Source organism: Carassius carassius, chromosome 21 (assembly GCF_963082965.1).
Source record: "Carassius carassius chromosome 21, fCarCar2.1, whole genome shotgun sequence".
NCBI lineage: Eukaryota > Metazoa > Chordata > Actinopteri > Cypriniformes > Cyprinidae > Carassius > Carassius carassius.
In genome coordinates this window covers 6,714,014-6,735,394 of record NC_081775.1, presented here as the reverse complement: position 1 = coordinate 6,735,394, position 21,381 = coordinate 6,714,014, and the positions used below count along the sequence as shown (strand labels likewise).

Genomic DNA, 21,381 nt, shown 5'->3' with positions numbered 1-21,381 from the left:
AATAATAGAATAATTTAAGTTTAGAATAACTAATATTTTTTGTTTTGAAAGAAGTATTTTATGCTCACCAAGGCTTAATCTATTTGAACAAAAATACAGTACTATTATGAAATATTACTACAAATTCAAATAACTGTTTTCTATTTAAATATCTTTTAAACTTTAATTTATTCTCTGATCAAAGGTGAATTTTCAGCATCATTACACCAGTCTTCAATGTCACATGATCTTCAGAAATCATTCTATGAAACCTTTTTATGATTTTACCATTGTTAAAAACACTTTTTCTGCCTAATATACAGTATATATATATATATTTTTTTTTTTTTTTTTGGAAACTGTGATGCAGTGAGACTTTAGAAACATTAAATAACCTGGTAAAATGTTAGTTTAGGAACAACTAGTTGATTATTAGCATGTAATACCAGCTGTTAAATAGCCTACAATAATAGCACATTGTTTCAGTGGGCATTATGATCTTACCCAGCAGCTCCATTTGAGATGGTACTTCAATGCAGAAACGCAACCTGTGTCCCAAACTTCCTTCCACCTCCTCTCCATCTTCCTCCTGCTCCTCTTCCTCTCCCTCTCTTCTCTGCATCTCCACCCGTTCCTCTTCCTCCCACTCTTCCTCTTCCACTGAATAGCTGCAGCTGATTGGCTCTCTGAAGCTGACCCTGGCAGTGCTGCCGCGGACCGGTGCTGCAGGGGCGTCCTCGGCTTCAATGACAGCGGCCCGGGAATCAGACGGATCGAAGAAAACAGGGGGCGGAGGAGGCGGGAAGGAGTCGGAGTCATTTAGATCGTCAAACGCATCTGAAGACTCCAGCTGAGAGGAAATTCCTATGACAGAGGAAGAAATACAGCTTCAGGTATGAAAAATAGCTTAACTGAATCTGACTCTGTGAAATCAAACATACCTGTACAACTGACGTTCCCACAATCCTTTGCAGTGGAAGTCCCTCTAGACGTGCAGCTCGGTGGAAAAGGGCCAAATTCTGCGTATCCGTTCAGCTCCACCGTAAACTCCAGACTGTCTGGCCGGTGAGTCACTCGCTGTTTGCTGATGCCTGATTGATCCTTGCAAACGAATGCCGTCCTGTCATTGGCTGCTGGACAGAGCTGTGAGTGTTGTGTTTGTATTTGATCATACGGTGGAGGTTGGCCATTGTGTATAGGATTGAAAGAGGTGAGGACACCTGCAAAATGAACAAGCGGATCATTTTTCTTCTTTTTTTTTAAGGTTGTATTACTTTATTTAATTTTTCGTAAGAGAAGTCATCTCTTACGATCACCAAGGCTGCATTTATTTAATACAAAATAGTTCTATTGTAGTGAAATAATATTACAATTTAATATAATCATTTTCTGTTTTATTAAATATTGTATGTCATTTATTCTTGTTATGCAAAGCTGAATTTTCAGCATCATTCAGTGTCACATGATCCTTCAGAAATCATTCTAATATACTGATTTGCTGCTCAAGAAACATTTCTGATTTCTGACTACTCCACTTTCTTATTTGAAGAATATCTATTTTCTTCATGTTTTTAAAAATTAAAAATAAGAATTAATGATAATAATTTAAAAACAAAACTAAAGAAATAAAACATTAAGACATAGTACAACAATGAGAATATTTGGGAAAATATTATTACTTGTCATGAAAAGTAGAGTTTCTCATTGTTCCTTTTTTTTTTTTTCTTACTTTTGACTTCTACTTTTTTTTTTTACTCAGAATTGTACTATTTCTTGCTAGCATTTGTGAGAGGCACCTGAATATTCTGTGTTTTATTTATTTTGTTTTGAGAAAAAAGCATAATCACATGTAGCGTTGCTGCCCAGTGTGACATGAGCCCCGTTTGCTGTTGTTGTGCTGGCTGCTCTGACGCTGGCTCCCTCCTGTGGCCGTGGTGTGGATGTGCACTGCTGGTTTTGAATGCTCTTGTGTGACACTGGTTTGCTCTGCAGGGCAGAATCGCAGGAGTCAGAGTTGTCTGGGTCTTCCCCGAGCGAGCAGGAGCGGGAGCAGAAGATGAGTCTGCTGCGAGGCAGGAAGGGTCGGCCCAGCAGAGGGAGCTGACAGCAGGCGCAGCAGAAACAGGCCTCGGACGCATGCCAGTGCTGGCCCTCGTACGTCATCTGACCCTGCTCTATACCTGCAGACAGACAGTCAAACCCTTCAATCAGGAACCACAGCATTTCTCTGTAATTACGGAGCTCTTTACTGCCATCATTGAATGGAATTGAATGGAATGGAAGCTTCTGCATCTGTAGCAATGCTGTCATTTACACAGAAACAACTTCAAGTTAAAACAATCAAAAAATGTGCTCATGGTATGGGAAGTGGGCAGCACAACAAATAAATGTTTTGTATATGCAGCTAGTGCATTCTTTTAAAAGTAACTTGAACCTATGAAGTAGTATTGTAGAAAATAATAATATTAGTAATAATAATAACAATAAATGGCAGTTTAATTGCATTACCATTCCAACGTTTTATTTTGAAAGAAGACTTGTACTCATCAACGCTGGATTTGTTTGATCAAAGATACAGTAAAATTGTCAAATATTATATAAAATAAAGGTTTCTATTTACATATATTTTAAAATGTAATTTATGCCTGTGATCAAAGCTGAATTACTCCAGTCAGTGTCACATGATCCTTCAGAAATCATTCTAATATGCTGCTTTGATGCTCGGGAAACATATCTGACATGGTTTGCTGCATCATATTTTAAAGGAAGCTGATATTTGTTTTCAGGATTATTTGAATAAAAAGATTAAAAAAAAAAAAAAAAAACCTTGCTGATCCCAAACTTTTAGCTTCTGATGTTCTGGTGGCATTATATAATACAGATTATTATAAGGTTGAGGCTTTCATATGAGACTTACATTTCATGATACGTTTCATAAGTTCATGATAAATAATAAGTTTCCCCCTAAATTCTCAATACTATAATGTAAATATCTACAGTGCCCTCCACTGATATTGGCACCCTTGATAAATATGAGCAAAGGCGGCTGTAAAAATAAATCTGCATTGTTTATCCTTTTGTTATGTCATGGTCTGTCTGAATACTGGATTCTGATTGGCTGGCAGGTGTTGATTAAATTCGTTTAACTGCACAGGTAAGGTTCAGGTCAGATTAATCACGTTCTATAGACTAATTTTGAGTAGACGTCCCTGTTACGTCACTTGCAGCTGCGCGCATATAGTGGTGGCAGAAAAACACCGGTAACCAGTAAAGGGAAACGGGTAAAATCCATGGAATAAGAGAAAAAAATGATTGTTGTGCCTTTGGATGTCAATAATTTTTAATATAAAACTATCGTCAAAAATGCTATTTGAAGCTAAATGCAGACATTTAAATGGACAGACTATGAATGAAACCTGCTATGATAACCCTATTTTAAAGCATAAACATGATTTAAACAATAGGTCTATATAATATCCATATAGGGGACATATTGTATTAGCATGAAATACAATACATGCAAGAAAAACTATTTAAACCTATAACATTTTACATAACATTTACCTATTTTATCTCAAAATTCAGACTTTTTTTTTTTTTTTTTTGCAAATGCATGTTTATATCTCCTAGTTCGGACTTTATAGTCAACAAATGTGATTTTGTCAATTCTGTGGGGAAAAAAGCCAAAAAGTGTGGAATTATAAATTAAAATAAAAAGATAGAATGACGAGTTGATTTTTCTTACCAGAATTGTGAGATATAATCTGGGAATTGCAAGACAAAAGTCTGAATTTTAAATAAATCCTTGATTAATATGAATATAATAAAATATATAATAAAAGTATAGTGCATTTAATCTATTTAATAACAGCAGAGTGAGCAAATTTTTGGATATGGTGCGATTAAACTTATTTTAGCGAATAAAATAACACATTTCATCTTTGTTAGGGTGGGTACACAATGTTATTTTATCCTTGCTTCTAAAAAATCCTCAATCTATGCATCGTTAAAGATTCACTTTCACCGCGACTATGCCATTAAATGTGACGTTAGCATGGAATAATCGTACTGGTTTACCTTACGAACCCAGAGTCTCCGCATCAGAAGAAAAGTGATAAAACGTGCATCTTCCATCTGAAGACTTGTTGCATTTCAGAAAAAAAAAAACAAAACATTGAACACCAAAATAATTAATTATTCTACTGTTAATTGTATTACAGATTATACCACTACCGGAAACTACTATAAATTGATAAACTGTTCGGCGTGATGACGTTTTATGTCTATTGTAGTCCCATTTACAAACTTGTTAGCAACCGTCTTTTTAAAGGAAAAAAAAATACAAAATCACGAGTGGGGTGTAACTGGTGTGTTTTATGTCATAGAACAAAAGCCTGTGTGAACCAAGGACCTTATTTTAGGGATTCAACCAAAATCCCATTCAACAACCCATTGAATCTGAGACTGTGAAGTGCTAAAATGCTAACTTGCTTCTGGGATTCTGCCTACAATGTGACATCACAGTTCCTCCGCTCTATAAAATAGGAGCGCTACAATTCTGACTAAAATATACATTTCGCTGAAATATTTGTTGTTGGAAAATAAACGTGACATGTAATGGATAATCAACCAAATGTGTCTGAATTAAGGAACGCATAAGCTGTTGTCAACACTGCCCTGCGCCTGTAGAAAATACCTAAACTTAAACTGCTACATTATACTTCTCATCAGCGAAAATAACACCAGTTCATCATTGAATTCAGTGATGTCATCATCCAGCTCAGTTCAGTTTAAATAGTATCTGTGCAGTCATTCGCAGTCATATGGCTGTAAATGAAGCTGTGTGTCATGTCCATGTACTCTGGTGCTGGTACCAAGCGTGCTCTCACCGATGTGTTCTCCGCAGGTGTCGCAGTATTCGGCGTACAGAGACTCATAGCAGTGGCAGCAGTACGGCCGGCTCTCTCTCATGATGTAGCGCTGGCCGCCCAGCGCCGTCTCACACTCGAAACAGCAGAAGTGCTTCATGTGCCAGTGCCGGCCCTCCGCCTCCGTACACTCGTCCGCAAAGATGATCTGATCACCACAGGAGGAGCGAGACACGCCGTAAGTCACATGTGTTTGCACCCACTCAGTAAATCATGCACAGCTCTATTAGTTCAGTTAATAAATAGTATAAAATAATATAGATTTTATTATTAGTACAGCAGGATTATAAGTGAACTAAAAATAAATCCATATAAAACATTTTTGATATGTAAATAAAAGAAACATTAACTTTTAAACATTAAACATGAACTGAAAACAAAAACCATATAAACAAAACTTCCCAGCTAGTTGCAAAGGCAACATTTCTAATTTGTTTGCTCAGATTAAAAAACTAAATTACTAAATACCCCCCCCCCAAAAAAAATAATAATTGGTCTCATGCTGAAATCATTTTTTGTAATTATAAATAGTGTTTAAATTATATGAATTACTGTTATTAAATACTGAATACTATTATGAGGGGCTGGGAGTTATTATAGTTACTTAAAACTAAAACCATGTTGAATCCATGTTGAAAAGTATAATAAAAATGCAGAACAAAATTACTAAAACGTAAAAACAAAAAAAATATCAAAATAAAATCTAATTTAAAATACTAACTATAATAGGGTCACTAAAATGTAGGGGTGTCCCCGACTAAGCATTTTCATAGTCGAATTGGAATTTTTTTCTAATTCTTGCTGATATTCGACTGATAGTCGAATCATATGTTTGGGGGTGGGGCAAAATACACTGAGTCAAGTCAGACATCCGACAGTCATAATTACTGATGTTAACAAAAACAGGGAAAATGTGTAACGAACACCTTGCAGATATAAACGGGGTAAATTATGTTTTTATGTTTTGATGAACACATAGCTAACACTTAACGTCAGCGAAATCATAATTAACAGATTTTTTTTTTTTTACAATAGTGCTCTCATTGTAATGTAAGCCTAAAACATTATTAATGTTCTGCATTTCTGTTTTGAGCTGCACACGCTGAAGATGACCAGTAGAGTGAGCATTTGATAGCAAGTTTTTAATCAATGGGATTAAACTCATAATTTAATGTAGAATACGCTTTGTTATTTATACAACATAACGTTAATATTAAGACTTATAGGCTATCTGCAAAAAGAGCCTGAATGCAAATGAACATGTCTGCGTGGCTCTGAATGAACTCCTTTTGTGGACGCATTCTTCACGAAACAATGTGCAGAAACACGGCAGCTAAACTCTAAAAATTCACAGCGTTTTAGCGTAATGGTGTTCTCATTATAATGCTATGGGTGTGACAGTCCAGTCATAGTTATTAATATTCTGCATTGTAGTTTGACCTGCTAGTGTTGTGCACTGAAGAGATTTCAACCAACTCCCCGCGAATATTCGACTGTTCGATTGGTACTCGATTCAGGCTCCGCGAATCAAAGCATCGATTCGTCTACTATTCGGGGTCACCCCTACTAAAATGACACCATTCTATCACCATTTTATATAATTTTATAATTAATAAAATATATTAAATACTCATTTATGCAGGGCCGGGATCAAATTCTATTTTGGTCAATTCGAACCTGGGTCCCCTGCATGAGCACCGAGGCTCAGTGTGTCTGGCACGTGTGTGATACGCATGCCTCCAACAAATTCAGATATTGAATCCCAACAGATTGAGTGAAATATGAAGTGTGTGATAAGCAGGGATAGAGAGGACCTCGTCGCAGGCCTGGCAGCGGGGTTTGATGCGCTCGGCGTGGTGCCGGCCGCAGTAGATGTGTCCGTCCTGATAGAAGTAAATCAGATCCACCAGCAGCTCGCTACAGGAAGTGCACTGGAAGCACTGAGGATGCCAGCAGGAGCCGTGACCCGCTCGTGACGCAAACACCGCGATGTCACCGCCGCAGATCTGCCTGCCACACTGAGAGGAAGAGACATTTAGAAAGTTTCAACTCATAATTACACGGTGGAAACTCAGCATTTTCTGAAAGCACTGGCTGCTCCCACATGACCGCAGGAATGAGACAGAAACGAGAAGAACAGCAGGAACAGAGAAACATCCCATCAAATCTCCTGATCACTGCAGTTTTTTTAAGACTTCTATAATAATATGACAACAAAGCTATATAGTTGAAAAAGACATTGGTATTTTTTATTTTACTGTTGTACTGCACAAATTTTGTTACATTTCTACAGTAAAGTAGTAGTATTTCTATATTTTTTTCATTTGTATAACTTAAAAAATGGAACTTAATAAATTAGTATTATTAAAAAAAGGAACTTAATAAATTAGTATTATTATGCTGTAAAATAAAACAATTATGATTATTAAATACTTATGTATTTAATACATTTAATTTAGGACAATAGCATTATTACTATAGTGATTTTCTTTATTAATTAAATATATACATTTTAATAAATAATAATAATAATTATTATTATTATCATTATTATTCAATAAAAACTTATTTTCTTTATAGTGCAAACAAAACTGTAAAATTTTACTGTAACATGCTACTACTATTATTATTATTACTACATAAAAACATTAATAAATTTCACTATAGTACAATTATTTATAATAATAAATATTATTGTTATTATTAATAATAAAAAAATACTCCACTTTTACTTTACAATCCAAAATACATTTTTATAGAGTAACTTAATAATAATAATTATTATTATTAATTGTACTGTAAAATAATAATTATTACTATTTAAATACTACATACTTTTTTACAGTACAACAGTATTATTACTAAAGTAATATATATCTCTTCATCTTCTTTAATTTCTATTATTTAGTACAATTAAAATAATACAATTTATTATTATTATTATTATTACTAAACATAAAATGCAGGATGAGTCATAAATATATATTTTTTATTTTTTTAATACCAGGCTAAATAATAGTTTAACTTGATTTTAATGTAATTTATTAATTAAGCCACTTTTTAGCCACTCACACAGTGATTTTACGATCAAACAGAAATGGTAAATCTGCTTCACATCATGTCTAGCACTCTTTAACAGCACTGTCTTGTTATTTAGCAGAGCGAAGCCTCTATAATAAACAGCTATAATAAAGCTGGTCATAAAAAGACATGACACAAACTGCCTCTCCTCAACAGAGTCACACCCTCCTGGCAGCTACTCATCAGCTGGAGTGCATTATGGGTGTTGAAATGTGGCAAAACCCTTGGAATATAGCAGAGGATGTATGGAATGTATGCGCTTTTATCTAGTACATATGATATCTGCCTTGGCTCGGCTCAGGCTGGAGTTTGAATTGATCATAGCATCAAAAAGTTCCTGAAGCCACATGCCAGACGAGAGCCTCTTCAGCTCAATGCACACTCCATTCTTCAGCTGAAGTGACACTCAGATAAGTACGCACTCTTTTCCCTGGGCAGTGCAGCAGTGAGTTGTGATTTCAAGGTGAGAAGCAGCATCAGGGCTGATGTGATCAGCAGACTGTCACACTGTGGTGTCTCTGTTACTCTACCTGTTGACAGATGGCTCCGGTCATGGTGACTGGAAAAAGTCGTACGATGCCACGGCCCAGATTCTCTCTCTTCCTCTGCTGGCTGAATAACCTCAGTTCTTTCTTCTCTTCTTCATCCAGAGAGTTACAGTACTGAGGCTGCACACACACATTTTCAAGACATTATCAATGTCATCAGTAAATTCAGGTGAATATGGTTGTTGAAATTCATGAAAACATGAAAAAACACTGCACCCTAAGAAAGTAAGTTACTCCCTAAATATACAACATAAATGCATATGGGTAATTTTTTCTTTCTTCTACTTATGAAAAACATAAAAATTAATACAAAACATTATTATTTTAGTATATTTAAAAACGTAACCTACTGCTGTGATCGAAGCTGAATTTTCAGCTTCATTACTCCAGTCTTCAGTGTGACATGATCCTTCAGAAATCATTCTAATATGCTAGGTTTTGTTATTATTAATGTTGAAAACAGTTGTGCTGCTTCACCCACCCCCCTTCTTTGATGAATAATCAAGATCAAAAGAAAAGCATTTATTTGAAAAATAAAAAAACAATTCTTATATTACATGTCTTTAAATTGATAAAAAGGTGACAGTGTACACCTGACAACATGTAACATAGAATACTGTTGTTTTTAATATTTAAAAAAAAATTAACATTTAGGCCTGCAACTAACAATTACTTTGCTAATCGATTAGTTGATCGATAATTTTTCGATTAATCAGATCAAAACCCCTGTTTTTTTGTGGGTTTTTTTGCTGACAAAAACGCACTATTCTACATTCTGCCGAATGTCCTTAAAACAAACGTGCCAACTGAATGCTATGAAAACACACAGTGCTTAAAAATTAATTAGACCACCTGTCATAAGACAAAACACAAATATGTTTTTGTGCTGAATATTGTCTTCCTCGCTTCTCTCTGTGTTCGGTCTGTTTAACACGCCGGCGCTCTTTCAGTAAAGATTTCTTTCTGCGAAAATGGAAAGGGGTTTGCGTGAATTTGTGACATTTACAGATAAGGATATGGCATTAACCAAAAGTTTTTTGCGCAGAGGACGCACACACGTATCTGTAAAAGCAGCTGACAGGAAAAGACCGGCTGCAGTTGTACGTGCATTGTGGGCAGACACGACTAATTGATAATGAGAATCGTTGCAGATGATCAACTAATCGATTTTATCAATTAGTTGTTGAAGCCCTATTAACACTGCATACTGCTTATTACTATAAAAATAAGTACTCAGTGTGCATAAGCTCAGATCAGAATCTAAGACCATGCTGTAGGGTTCATAGAGTCAGGATTCCCAGCTGGTTTGGGATCCAGAGACCAGTGTGAGGATGTAAGCAGTTTTACCTCGCTGTCATGGGCCGGCAGCTGGTGTAGAAGCTGTTTAATTCGATATCGTTCTCCTGGACTGTTGGCGTAAGGAACCTTGTCCTCTGGAATACAGCTGTAATACTGATACACCTGTACATACACAAATACAGATAATTAACTCTCACCCCCGCAACACAGACATGAAAATGCATATGAAATTAAATTTATGAATGTTGTGGAATACAGACCTAAGGTTGGTCTCTTTTATTAAAGAAGACAAACTGTAGATTATTGAAAGTGAAAAGCATTTATCAAATATTAAAAAATATTTTTGGAATCTAAAATTGCTGTAAAATCAAAGCTATACATCAATTTCTGTTCCAAATTTGATGTTGATATCACAAAAAATGAGGTTCCAGTGAGATTTATACCAAAAATAGCCCCCTGGTATAAATGTCTGTCAAAATAGATCTTTCCAATGATGTTTGTCCAATAAGTTGATTATAGAATACTATAGTGAATTTTTGTATGACACTTGGTACCGCCCACTGGGGGAGGTACAGTTAAAGTACAGTCTCCATGTTAATGCAATTTCATAGATTGTCAGACTATGAACATGATCATGTCAAACTGTGGGATCTCAGCTGTATTAATTTCAGACTGTACAACAGTCAACGGGTTGCATGCAAGAAAACTTGTCTGGAGTTGGACATCATCAGCCTATACATGCTCAGTGACTGGGAGCTGCATTACACGCAAGGCTGAAATGTTGGCTATCATGAAAATTAAATGAATAGTGGCGTATTTAAGAAGAATAGTGTAAGATGCACTACACACCCAAATGAAAACAGCGGCAACCAGTGTTTATATAGCAAAGGCAACATATCCAATGAATTCCGTGAGCGGAGGATGGTACCACTGGAATTTCTGGGGATTATAGAAATCTCTAATTCTGATAATGGCTTGAAAAACAGAGACAGAGTGACGTTCGTCATAGGAGACATCACACTGCAGGACAGTGCGCCAAATCTTCTGACACTGGCATAATTTTGTTGAAGGTCAAATTCAATGACAATGGCCATTAATCGGCTGTCGGTGAACATGTCAAACCAGCGATCAAAGACTACAGATTTTAGCCTAGGATTACAGGAATATTTTAGGATTTTCAAAATTTTTACATTTTAATTTTAATTTCAAATTTAGGCCAAAATGACACAGTGTTAGCTAGACTTAACCTGTTAACTGTCAGCCTGTCCCGTATACGGGACGCCTACGTTTACTTCACTATATTACAATTAAATCCTAATCTAATCATGACAAACTATATATCGTTGGAAAGGTCTAAGACTCCTTAATAGATACGTTACCAATCTTTTTCGTTAAAAATTATGTAGGAAAAGTAATATTAATTTATGGCAAGATTGCGCCTCAAAAACCTACATCATAACAGGAGTTCTGACCTGTCAAAAAAAAAACTCTTTTAACAAAAGAAAACATCAGAAAGGATATATCACTTGAAAACTTACAATCTCAAAATTCATCCTTTGGAACCCCATTTTAAAATCATGTTATTATCCATTATGAATGATAGAAATGTAGGTTTGGAACATGCACTTTCAAGTCTATGTTCAAAAATGTGGATGACATTTAACAGGTTTAAGGTTTCAATTGATACCTACTTTAGGATGATTCCTAAAATATGTGATAGGTAAAAAATGCAATAAAAAAAGCACATACTTAAAAAGAAATCCACACTTACAATACAATTTTACATTGGCTTAGAAAACTACACACAAACTGTGACAGGTTGCTTTTCACATGAGTACAGCCTCTTCCTGGGCAAGTGGGTGGTTAATGGGCAGAATTAAATAAAAAGTGGAAAAGACATAATGCTAAATATCAAAACTACACGAGGCAACCAAAATCATGTTTTTTTCCCAAAGTGAAGCTTGACGTGTGAACCGCCATTATGTCTCATTGTATGGAAAACAGCATCTGCTTTGTTTGACTGAGTTCAAGAGAGGCTGTGAATGGCTGATTCAGAGCAAACAATCCATTCAGTGAACACTTCACTAAAATGTCTTTGTATGTATAGATTCTTCTGAATGCTGCTTGCTCACCTGTTCAGGCTTGATCCCGGGCGGCACCCAGGCATATTCTTCTGAGGCGCAGCCCGAGTCGTCGTCGGATATGGAGTGCCTCTGGAAGTCTGACACCAGCTTCATCATCATCCTCTCCAGCTGTCCGGGCACAGAGCGCACCACATGCTCCTCCCGCACACACTTACAGTGCACACAGATCTTCCTGTGGAAACAGGTCAGCAAAGCGGCGCTGAGTAAACACAGCCAAAACAATGGACTCAAACTCAAAATAGGCGTATACAAAACTGTTCATGATTTTGGAGTATATTTTTACACTTACACTAGTGTATGCGTACAATGCATGCAACACAAATTTCATTATCAGAACAGTACAACACAACTTTGTATCTAATCTACTCGTGCAAATCTTTGAACTCGCGTTTGCTTTGTATGCCCAATTATTGTATTTGCATGTACACGACTGTATATATTTGTTGAACAAGTGGTAATCGCTTTCATATCATCTGACTAAACAGTAATCAATTAATTTTGATAATTTTGGGTAGAAGGCAACAAATCCCATCATTCCACGCTCCTTAGCGTCATCAAACCACGCGATTGTTATTGCTTTGGTAGTGCGATATTAATACAAGTAATATGAATCTCCTCTCTCTAAATGAGGACATACATACATGAAACAACATCTCCAGAACTGCTCTGAGAGTCACTTCCTGAGAATTTTATCATTTCATTTTGTTCAAATCCATTTACAGTTACACGATTAAAACTGATCTTGAAAAATGAGTGACCACATTTCTACATTAAACTCTGTATGTGAAGTTGGTCGCAGTGCCATGCACTTAATGCCTCATCTGTGGTCATTCTTCAATAAGGTTCATCAGTTAATTACATTAGTTATATATATATAAATAAATAATAATGAACAATATTTCCACAGCATTTATTAATCTTAGTTCATGTTCATTTCAGCATTTACTAATGCATTATTAAAATCACAAGTTGTGTTTGTAAACATTAATGCACTGTGAACTAACATGAACAATGATCGGCTATTTTTATTAACATTAACAAAGATCAATGAATTGTGTAATAAATGTATTGTTCATTGTTTATTCATGTTAGTTAATACATTAATGTTAACAAATTACATCTTATTGTAAAGTGTTACCATTAATATTTAATCATCATACTGTTTCTCTCTTGTTATTTCATAGGAGCTTCAAAGAAGACTGAGAAAGCCAGAGTCTTGTGAACTGCGTTTATCAGTATCCTCGTGTTCATTAGGTGAAAAAAAACCTCAAAGTAACCCCCCTCCCCCCAAGGTTTCTATAGATATCACGATATATCCATACTGTAAATTCATATGGCCACAATAACCATGATATGAAAAATCTAATATCATGACAGCCCTTCCTCAAACGTAACCCAGGCACAGGTCCCTTTACTGGCCACAACACGGTTTCTGTTACCACACGGCTTCTGCCTTCATTTTGTCTGGTGTGAACAGTCAGAGGTTGGTGGAGCTAGTGTAAATAGCTTTCAGTGATAATAGACACTCTGTAATTAATTAGTTATGCATTTATTCAATTCTGAATGCAGTCAAACCCCATCACTGACATTCTTGAGCACTAGCTGATGTGACTGATGTTCAAGATACCTATTATTACTCCTCAAAACACACCGTCATTTCAGGCCAGTGATTCATGACTTGCACCACACACTCACATTAAAGGTGTTATATCAACTAGTGTTGATATTCCTCAGAAATCAAATGTCAAAACAGAGCCGGAGGTCAAATTTTTTTTCCTGAGTACTGGTCTTACTGTGAACAATTCATAATTTAGCACAGATAGAAAAAACACGCGTTTGCCTTCATTAACATCAAATCAAAATGTTATGACTTGCTTCACCTTTCTATGACTTTTTTTAAGCTGATGTTATGAAGCCCTGTTATTTTTCAGGCTCTCTTTATTCATAAAGAGAATTTTCACAATCAAATCCATATCATATACATATCCAATCAATTCCTCAATGATAGAGTCAATCCCTGTCCTTATTTTCTTTTCTTACTGATTATCCTCTTTCACTCAAAAATATGTCATATTAAGGAAAAAAAAGAAAGAAAGAAAAAAGTCTGGGTTGCAAATAGCTTTCATGTTGGTTTCCTACACATATATAAATTAAGGCTAAGAATACATTAAACTATATACACACACACACACACACACACACACACACATTGAAGTGCATTAAATGGATACACAAATAAAGACACAAGTTGAGTAATATTTAACAGAGAAAAGGGAAAGTAGCATGTGGGTCCAGACCAGCTTTGTCGCACAGCATTGGTTTGACACAGCATTGGTTGGCACAGCAATTTAATTAATGACATCTAGGACACCTATTAATAACAACATGATCTAATGTTTCTGATGAAGACAAGCACTGCAGGTTCATCCATGACAACAACAGAAACAATGACTAGAGTCATGGCAGCGTATTCAAATCTTATACTTCATACAGTCACACCCAACAAAAACCACCAACACACACAAACACAATTCAAATCAGAGCCAAAACAAGCATTGCATTATTTCATACAGAACCAAGACCAATAAAAAATAAATCTAAATGAATAATTTCATCATTTGAAAAATTAAAGTTCAGTACAGTTCCACTGTAGTTTTAGATCCCATTGACTTTCATAGTATGGCCCAACATTAAAAAAAAAAAAAAAACTGAGCAGTAAATGATGACAGAGTGTAACATTTTTGACAAAGTATATATATTATATATACTGATATATATATATATATATATATATATATATATATATATATATATATATATATATATATATCTAATATATACACTCACACACTGATACTAATACGGTGTTTGACCCCCTTTCGAACTGCCTTAATTCTACGTGGCATTGATTCCACGAGGTGCTGAAAGCATTCTTTAGAAATGTTGGCCCATATTAATAGGATAGCATCTTGCAGTTGATGGAGATTTTTGGGATGCACATCCAGGGCACGAAGCTCCCGTTCCACCACATCCCAAAGATGCTATATTGGGTTGAGATCTGTTGACTGTGGGGCCATTTTAGTACAGTGAACTCATTGTCATGTTCAAGAAACCAATCTGAAATGATTCGAGCTTTGTGACATGGTGCATTATCCTGCTGGAAGTAGCCATCAGAGGATGGGTACATGGTGGTCATAAAGGGATGGACATGGTCAGAAACAATGCTCAGGTAGACCATGACATTTAAACGATGCCCAATTGGCACTAATGGGCCTAAAGTGTGCCAAGAAAACATCCCCCACACCGTTACACCACCACCACCAGCCTGCACAGTGGTAACAAGGCCTGATGGATCCATGTTCTCATTCTGTTTACGCCAAATTCTGACTCTACCCTCTGAATGTCTCAACAGAAATTGAGACTCATCAGACCAGTCTTCAACTGTCATATTTGGGTGAGCTCGTGCAAATTGTAGCCTCTTTTTCCTATTTGTAGTGGAGATGAGTGGCACCCCCTAGTTATGCTTGGAGATTTCAACATCCATCTAGATAAACCTCTCTTTGCTGATTTCCACACTCTGCTTGCCTCTTTTGATCTCAACCGAGTGTCAACTACTGCTACTCACAAATCAGGCAACCAACTGGACCTTATTTATACACGACACTGCTCTACTGATCATGTTCTGGTTACTCCACTGCACACGTCGGATCACTTCCTCCTCACTCTTAACCTCAACATCGTCCCTGCCACATCACTTACCCCTCCACATGTCATCTTTCAACGTAGCCTACGCACACTTTCACCCTCCCGGCTTTCTGCAATGGTTTCATCTTCACTTCCTTCCCCTAAACTGTTTGCATCTTTGGATGCTAACAGTGCTACTGATACTTTCTGCTCCACTCTTACATGTTGTTTAGACCCGGTTTGTCCCTTATCTTCCAGGCCAGCCCGTAACACCCCTTCTGCCCCTTGGTTATCTGATGTTCTACGCGAACACCATTCTAAGCTTAGAGCTGCTGAAAGGGTCTGGCGCATCTTACTCCTATCTTCTTTCTCTGCTGATGTCTCCACTGCTAAAATGACATACTACCATAACAAAATTAACAATTCGTCTAACTCTTGCATGCTTTTTAAAACATTTTCCTCAGTTCTTTGTCCTCCTCCTCCACCTCCTGCTTCATCTCTAATAGCTGACGACTTTGCAACGTTTTTCATTAATAAAATTAAACACATTAGTGCACAATTTTCCACACCACAATCAGTCAAGCTCATATCACCAGCAAACATACACTCATTTACATCCTTCTCTTCACTCTCTGAGGCAGAAGTCTCAAAACTCATCCTTTCTAATCACCCTACTACTTGCCTGCTTGATCCTATTCCATCTCATCTCCTTCAAGCCATTTCTCCTGCAGTTGTACTTGCACTTAAATACAAATTGCTAATTTGTTGTTTTTGATTGCTTCCACTGTCCTCATCTGTAAGTCGCTTTGGATAAAAGCGTCTGCTAAATGAATAAATGTAAAGTACCCGGTGGGGTCTTCTGCTGTTGTAGCCCATCCGCCTCAAGGTTGTGCGTGTTGTGGCTTCACAAATGCTTTGCTGCATACCTCAGTTGTAACGAGTGGTTATTTCAGTCAAAGTTGCTCTTCTATCGGCTTGAATCAGTCGGCCCATTCTCCTCTGTCCTCTAGCATCAACAAGGCATTTTCGCCCACCGGACTGCCGCATACTGGATGTTTTTCCCTTTTCACACCATTCTTTGTAAACCCTAGAAATGGTTGTGCATGAAAATCCCAGTAACTGAGCAGATTGTGAAATACTCAGAACAGCCCCCTGGCACCAACAACCATGTAGTGTTAATTTCGTCACCTATTTTTAATTTAGTCTTAGTCTTAGTCTAGTGCCAAATGTCCTTGTTAGTTTTAGTCATATTTAGTCATTCACATATCTTTTTTTGTCAGTCAAGTTTTAGTCAACTAAAAGTCTCGTCATTTTAGTCTAGTTTTAGTCAAAAGAAAACTCAAGGTATCTTAGTCAACTAAAAGTCTTTTAATTTTAGTCTAGTTTTAGTCAAAAAATTTTAGTGTTTTTTTTTAAATAACACATTATTACTGATAAACATTTCAGTAAAAAAGTGTTTCACATATCTCAAACATTGGTTAAATGTCATAATTACCTGACAAAATACACTTGTTGAATGATTTTTGTTGGATGCAAATGTTAAATGTGTCTGGTTTTCAAATTCTGATTTAGGAGACACATTCACAAATGATTAACCTGATCACATTTTTTTACTTTATTGATACTGCTTTTAATCGTAATGCAAAGACCGGTCATCGGGACATAAGCTGTCATATACAATAAAAGAGCCTGCGCAGCAACAGGAAATATAATTTAACACAAAAAGCCTGCCTAGATGGTGGACTTGCACTCAGGAATTTTTTTTTATTTTGTATTTTTTGAGCGGCGTGTGGACAAATTCTTTTTACGCACACACTATTTTATTTCTTGATAACAGACCGCTGCTAACTATAACACACAAATATCGAGCCTCTTCCTTCGACCTAGCATGTCGTCGTCGCTCGCTCATCACTCGTGTTCGCTTTGGGTGTTGTGCCTTCAGCAGTTTTGTGTTGCAGCCACAGGCTGGCAGTAACAGGAGAATGAGACCTGTAACTTGAGCAACAGCGGGAAGCCGCAAACTCGTTCTGAATTTTTAAAGGTGTAACAGTTGATGAAAAAGCAGAGACGACTGTAGACGAAAATGAAGAGAGATTTTATCTTAGTTTTTATTTTATGCAAAACATTTTCGTCTCGTCTTTTTTCGTCAACAATAATGCATGTTAATTTAGTCTTAGTCAGCGTTTTTGGACAGTGGTGCAGTCTTGTCATCGTCTCGTCTTAGTCATGAAAAAAAAGGTTGTTGACAAACATATTTCGTCTCGTCTCGTCTCGTCTGACGAAATTAACACTACAACCATGCCACGCTCAAAATTGCTTAAATCACCTTTCGTTCCCATTCTGACATTCAGTTTGGAGTTCAGGAGATTGTCTTGACCAGGACCACACCCCTAAATGCATTGAAGCAATTGCCATGTGACTGGTTGATTAGATAATTGCATTAATGAGAAATTGAACAGGTGTTCCTAATAATCCTTTAGGTGAGTGTATATATATATACGAAATAAAAGTTTGGGTATTTATTTTTTTAGTCGAGTGTCATTTGATACATCTTTTATTTATTTATTTATATATATATATATATATATTTTTTTTTTTTTTTTTTTTTTTAATTCGCTCATGAAGTGTGGAGCTCATACTTCAGGAAAAAACAAGTCAACTTTACTTAGAGGCACAAACTGAACAAAAATAGGCATATATAAATATCATTTATTCTATATCTCTCAATAATATGTCTTGATATAAAAATGCTTAGTTTTGTGATCAAAGCTCCATAGTTTCAAAACATAGAATGCTACTTACATATAATATACGGATAATCAAGTAAACCTAAGTTGCTTTAGTCCAGCAAGTGTTCATCTTGGAATATTATTAGCATTATTCAAGTTATTCTTACATTTATTGAAATCAGTAAATACAACAAAAAGACACATAAACCAATTTTACTTGCTAAAAAAAGTATATACTATCAATCAGATGACAGAGGGCATGTAGTAGATTGTCTACAACAAGTTTTTCAATAACATTTTGATTATGTTGATTTAGAGGTCTTAGAAATTTAAATAACAAATATGATACAGCAGGCTTAATAGGGTTACAAGTAAACTGACAAAAGCTGGAGAACATGGATACTGTTACAATTTGAGTTTTTGAATCGCCTTTTAAATTGGCTTAAAGAACACTAATTTATTTAAATGACATGAAGCCTTATATTTTCCTGTAATAATATTAATTATTAGCAGTAGGTGTTTTTCAGTCCTAAACTAATGTAATGTAAACTAACAATAAAAAAATCCTTAAAACATTAGATTAAAAGAGAATTAACAAATACGTACTGAATACTGTTCAAGAATCAGCCAGAAAACATCCAGGTGTGGCACACTTTTCAATGAAACTAATCATCTGCCCTGACTTTGACCCACAACACAACAAAACAAACATCCTCCACGGACGGAGCGCTGCTGAGACTGACGAGTGTCCCAGTCTGAGCCGCCGTCACGGGGCCACTGATGACATCACACCACTTCATCTCAGCTTTCTCTGTTTCATGATGAAAATGAGGTCAGAGCCGGGTCTCAACATCCACGCAGAGGTGAAGCGGGAATACTGTGGCGGTCCGTGTGTGTGTGTGTATGGGATGGGGGTTTAATCCTTCTCAGTACAGTTATGGGATAAGCGCTGCTGTTCTCTAAGTCAGACATCAGTTAATTTTATGGACAGCTACAACCATGCTGACTAACAGGGAAGTAGACAGCAGATGAATAAAAATTCTCATATACAGGTTTGTCTGTGTGTATTTCTCGCTGTTGTGTATCACCTCAGATTGGTTTTGGTGGCAGGTGCAGAATGGATGCTCACAAGCACAGATGGAAGACAAAAGCAATTTTTCATTGATTTTACTCTCTTCCTTCAACTATCCATCACCCCACTCTACCAATTCCTTCTTCTCGTGATAAACCGCCATATATATATATATATTGTCACTGCCTCTCCTCTGCATTGCAGGGGCGGTTCCTCCTGCAGGCAGAAGTGGGTCGTTAGTGATTGGAGCCACCTGGGCTCAGGGTATTTAAGTTGTTTCTAATCACTCTTTTCCCGCTCTCTGCTCCTCCAGGTATAATCCTGTTTCGTTTGTTCCTTTATAGTTTTACTTAGTTTCCACTCAGTCATGTTCACACATACACAGATTCCATGCACTCTTAAATATATGTGTGTGTATTTATATATACATAATAAATATACACAGTACACACACATATATTATGTTAACATAATACTTTTATTTTGCATGCGATTAATCGCAATTAATTGTTTGACAGCACTAATATATATAAACTTTCATGCATTTGTGCTAAGAATCAAGTGCTTCACATAAATCTCCCAGAATAATAACTAATATTCATATTCATGTTCAAATCCACACAGTCTCTGAATAAGAGCTTACAGGAAAGCTTGCATAAACAGGACCTTTTGTCCTATTGTTCCCAGAAAGGGACAAACACAGATTAACACACTACAAAAACGGTGTGGAAACGTTAAAGCTCAGACATTGGTCAACATGTTCACCCGTGCTGGTTAAGCTCTGCTGGCAAAAGCCATCCTGACCAAAGATCAACGTACGAATCTGCTGCCAGATGTGTCCCCAAGAAATGGCGCATGTGCAGATGCTATGACTGCACTTAATAATGTCACATTAACTGTATGTACATGCATTCACACAGAAATGGTTTGAAAGAGAAGACTATGTGTGTGTGTGTGTGTGTGTCCTGGTATTCTCCACTTTATGGGGATCAATGTCCCCCAAAAGATATTAATACAAGTATTTTTTGTGACCTAACGGGGACATGTTTTTAGTCTCCATGAGGAAACAAGCTTATAAATCATACAGAATGAAGTGTTTTGAAAATCTTAAAAAGAAGAAAGTTTTGTGTGAGGGGTAGGGCTAAAGTAAGCAGATAGAAAATACAGTTTGTACAGTATAAAAAAAAACATTATGTCTACAGAATGTTCCCGTAAAACCTGGAAACACAACGTGTGTGTATGTGAGCATATGTGCGTACAATATATTGGTGTAAGGGTGTGAGGTGGTTGTCATAGTCTGCAGCTGGAGTGCCCAAGACGGCCACCAGAGGGAACTCCTGTGGTTTTGTGCGAGTACATTGCTTGTGTTGTGCTTGTTTGGTGCCATGTGCTCTCTCCTGTCTTATTGTCTGTCCCCTCCCATCTTGTCAACTCATTATTGTTTCAGTTACTCCACCTGTGTCTCCCTTGTTACCCTCCTCATTTATCTCTCTATTTATTCTTCAGGTGTCTGCAGTCTTGTGCTGATCCATTGAAGTACTTTTATGTGTGGTATGTACATGCTGCTCTGCTCTGCCTTGTTCCTGGCCTTTCTGCCTGCTTTCCCCCCTCAGATAGTTTATGCACATTTTGTTTCATTTTATTATTAAAAAGACCCATTCTTCTTCTGCATTGAATTCCTCACCTCATCTCTCTTCCACTACTGGAACAGAACAGATCAGCCAAATGAGGACTCAGCAGAGAATGATCAACCTCCTGGAGGACCTGACTCTGGTGGTCCCAAGTCTAATGGTCCTGGAGAAGCCGATTCAGGTGGTAACAAGTCCGATGGTCCAAGAACCCCTGAGCCACCTGCTCCAGAACAGCCTGAACAACCCACTCTCACTACTACTACCATGAGGGCCATTATTGAGCAGC

General features: G+C 36.7%; 1 protein-coding gene across 2 annotated transcripts in view; it reads right to left on the bottom strand.

Annotated features, from left to right (window-relative positions):
* Window positions 1-21,381, bottom strand: part of LOC132097421 (prickle planar cell polarity protein 3-like) — a 54,225-nt gene that overhangs the window by 6,795 nt on the left and 26,049 nt on the right. For both annotated transcript variants that reach the window (XM_059503123.1, XM_059503124.1), the window contains 8 exons: window positions 11,968-12,151; window positions 9,884-9,997; window positions 8,519-8,656; window positions 6,722-6,925; window positions 4,869-5,055; window positions 1,827-2,159; window positions 921-1,199; window positions 484-843 (listed from right to left, as the gene is read on the bottom strand). In XM_059503123.1, the coding sequence (XP_059359106.1) occupies window positions 484-843; window positions 921-1,199; window positions 1,827-2,159; window positions 4,869-5,055; window positions 6,722-6,925; window positions 8,519-8,656; window positions 9,884-9,997; window positions 11,968-12,151 (1,799 nt within the window). The remainder of the gene's footprint in view (window positions 1-483; window positions 844-920; window positions 1,200-1,826; window positions 2,160-4,868; window positions 5,056-6,721; window positions 6,926-8,518; window positions 8,657-9,883; window positions 9,998-11,967; window positions 12,152-21,381) is intronic.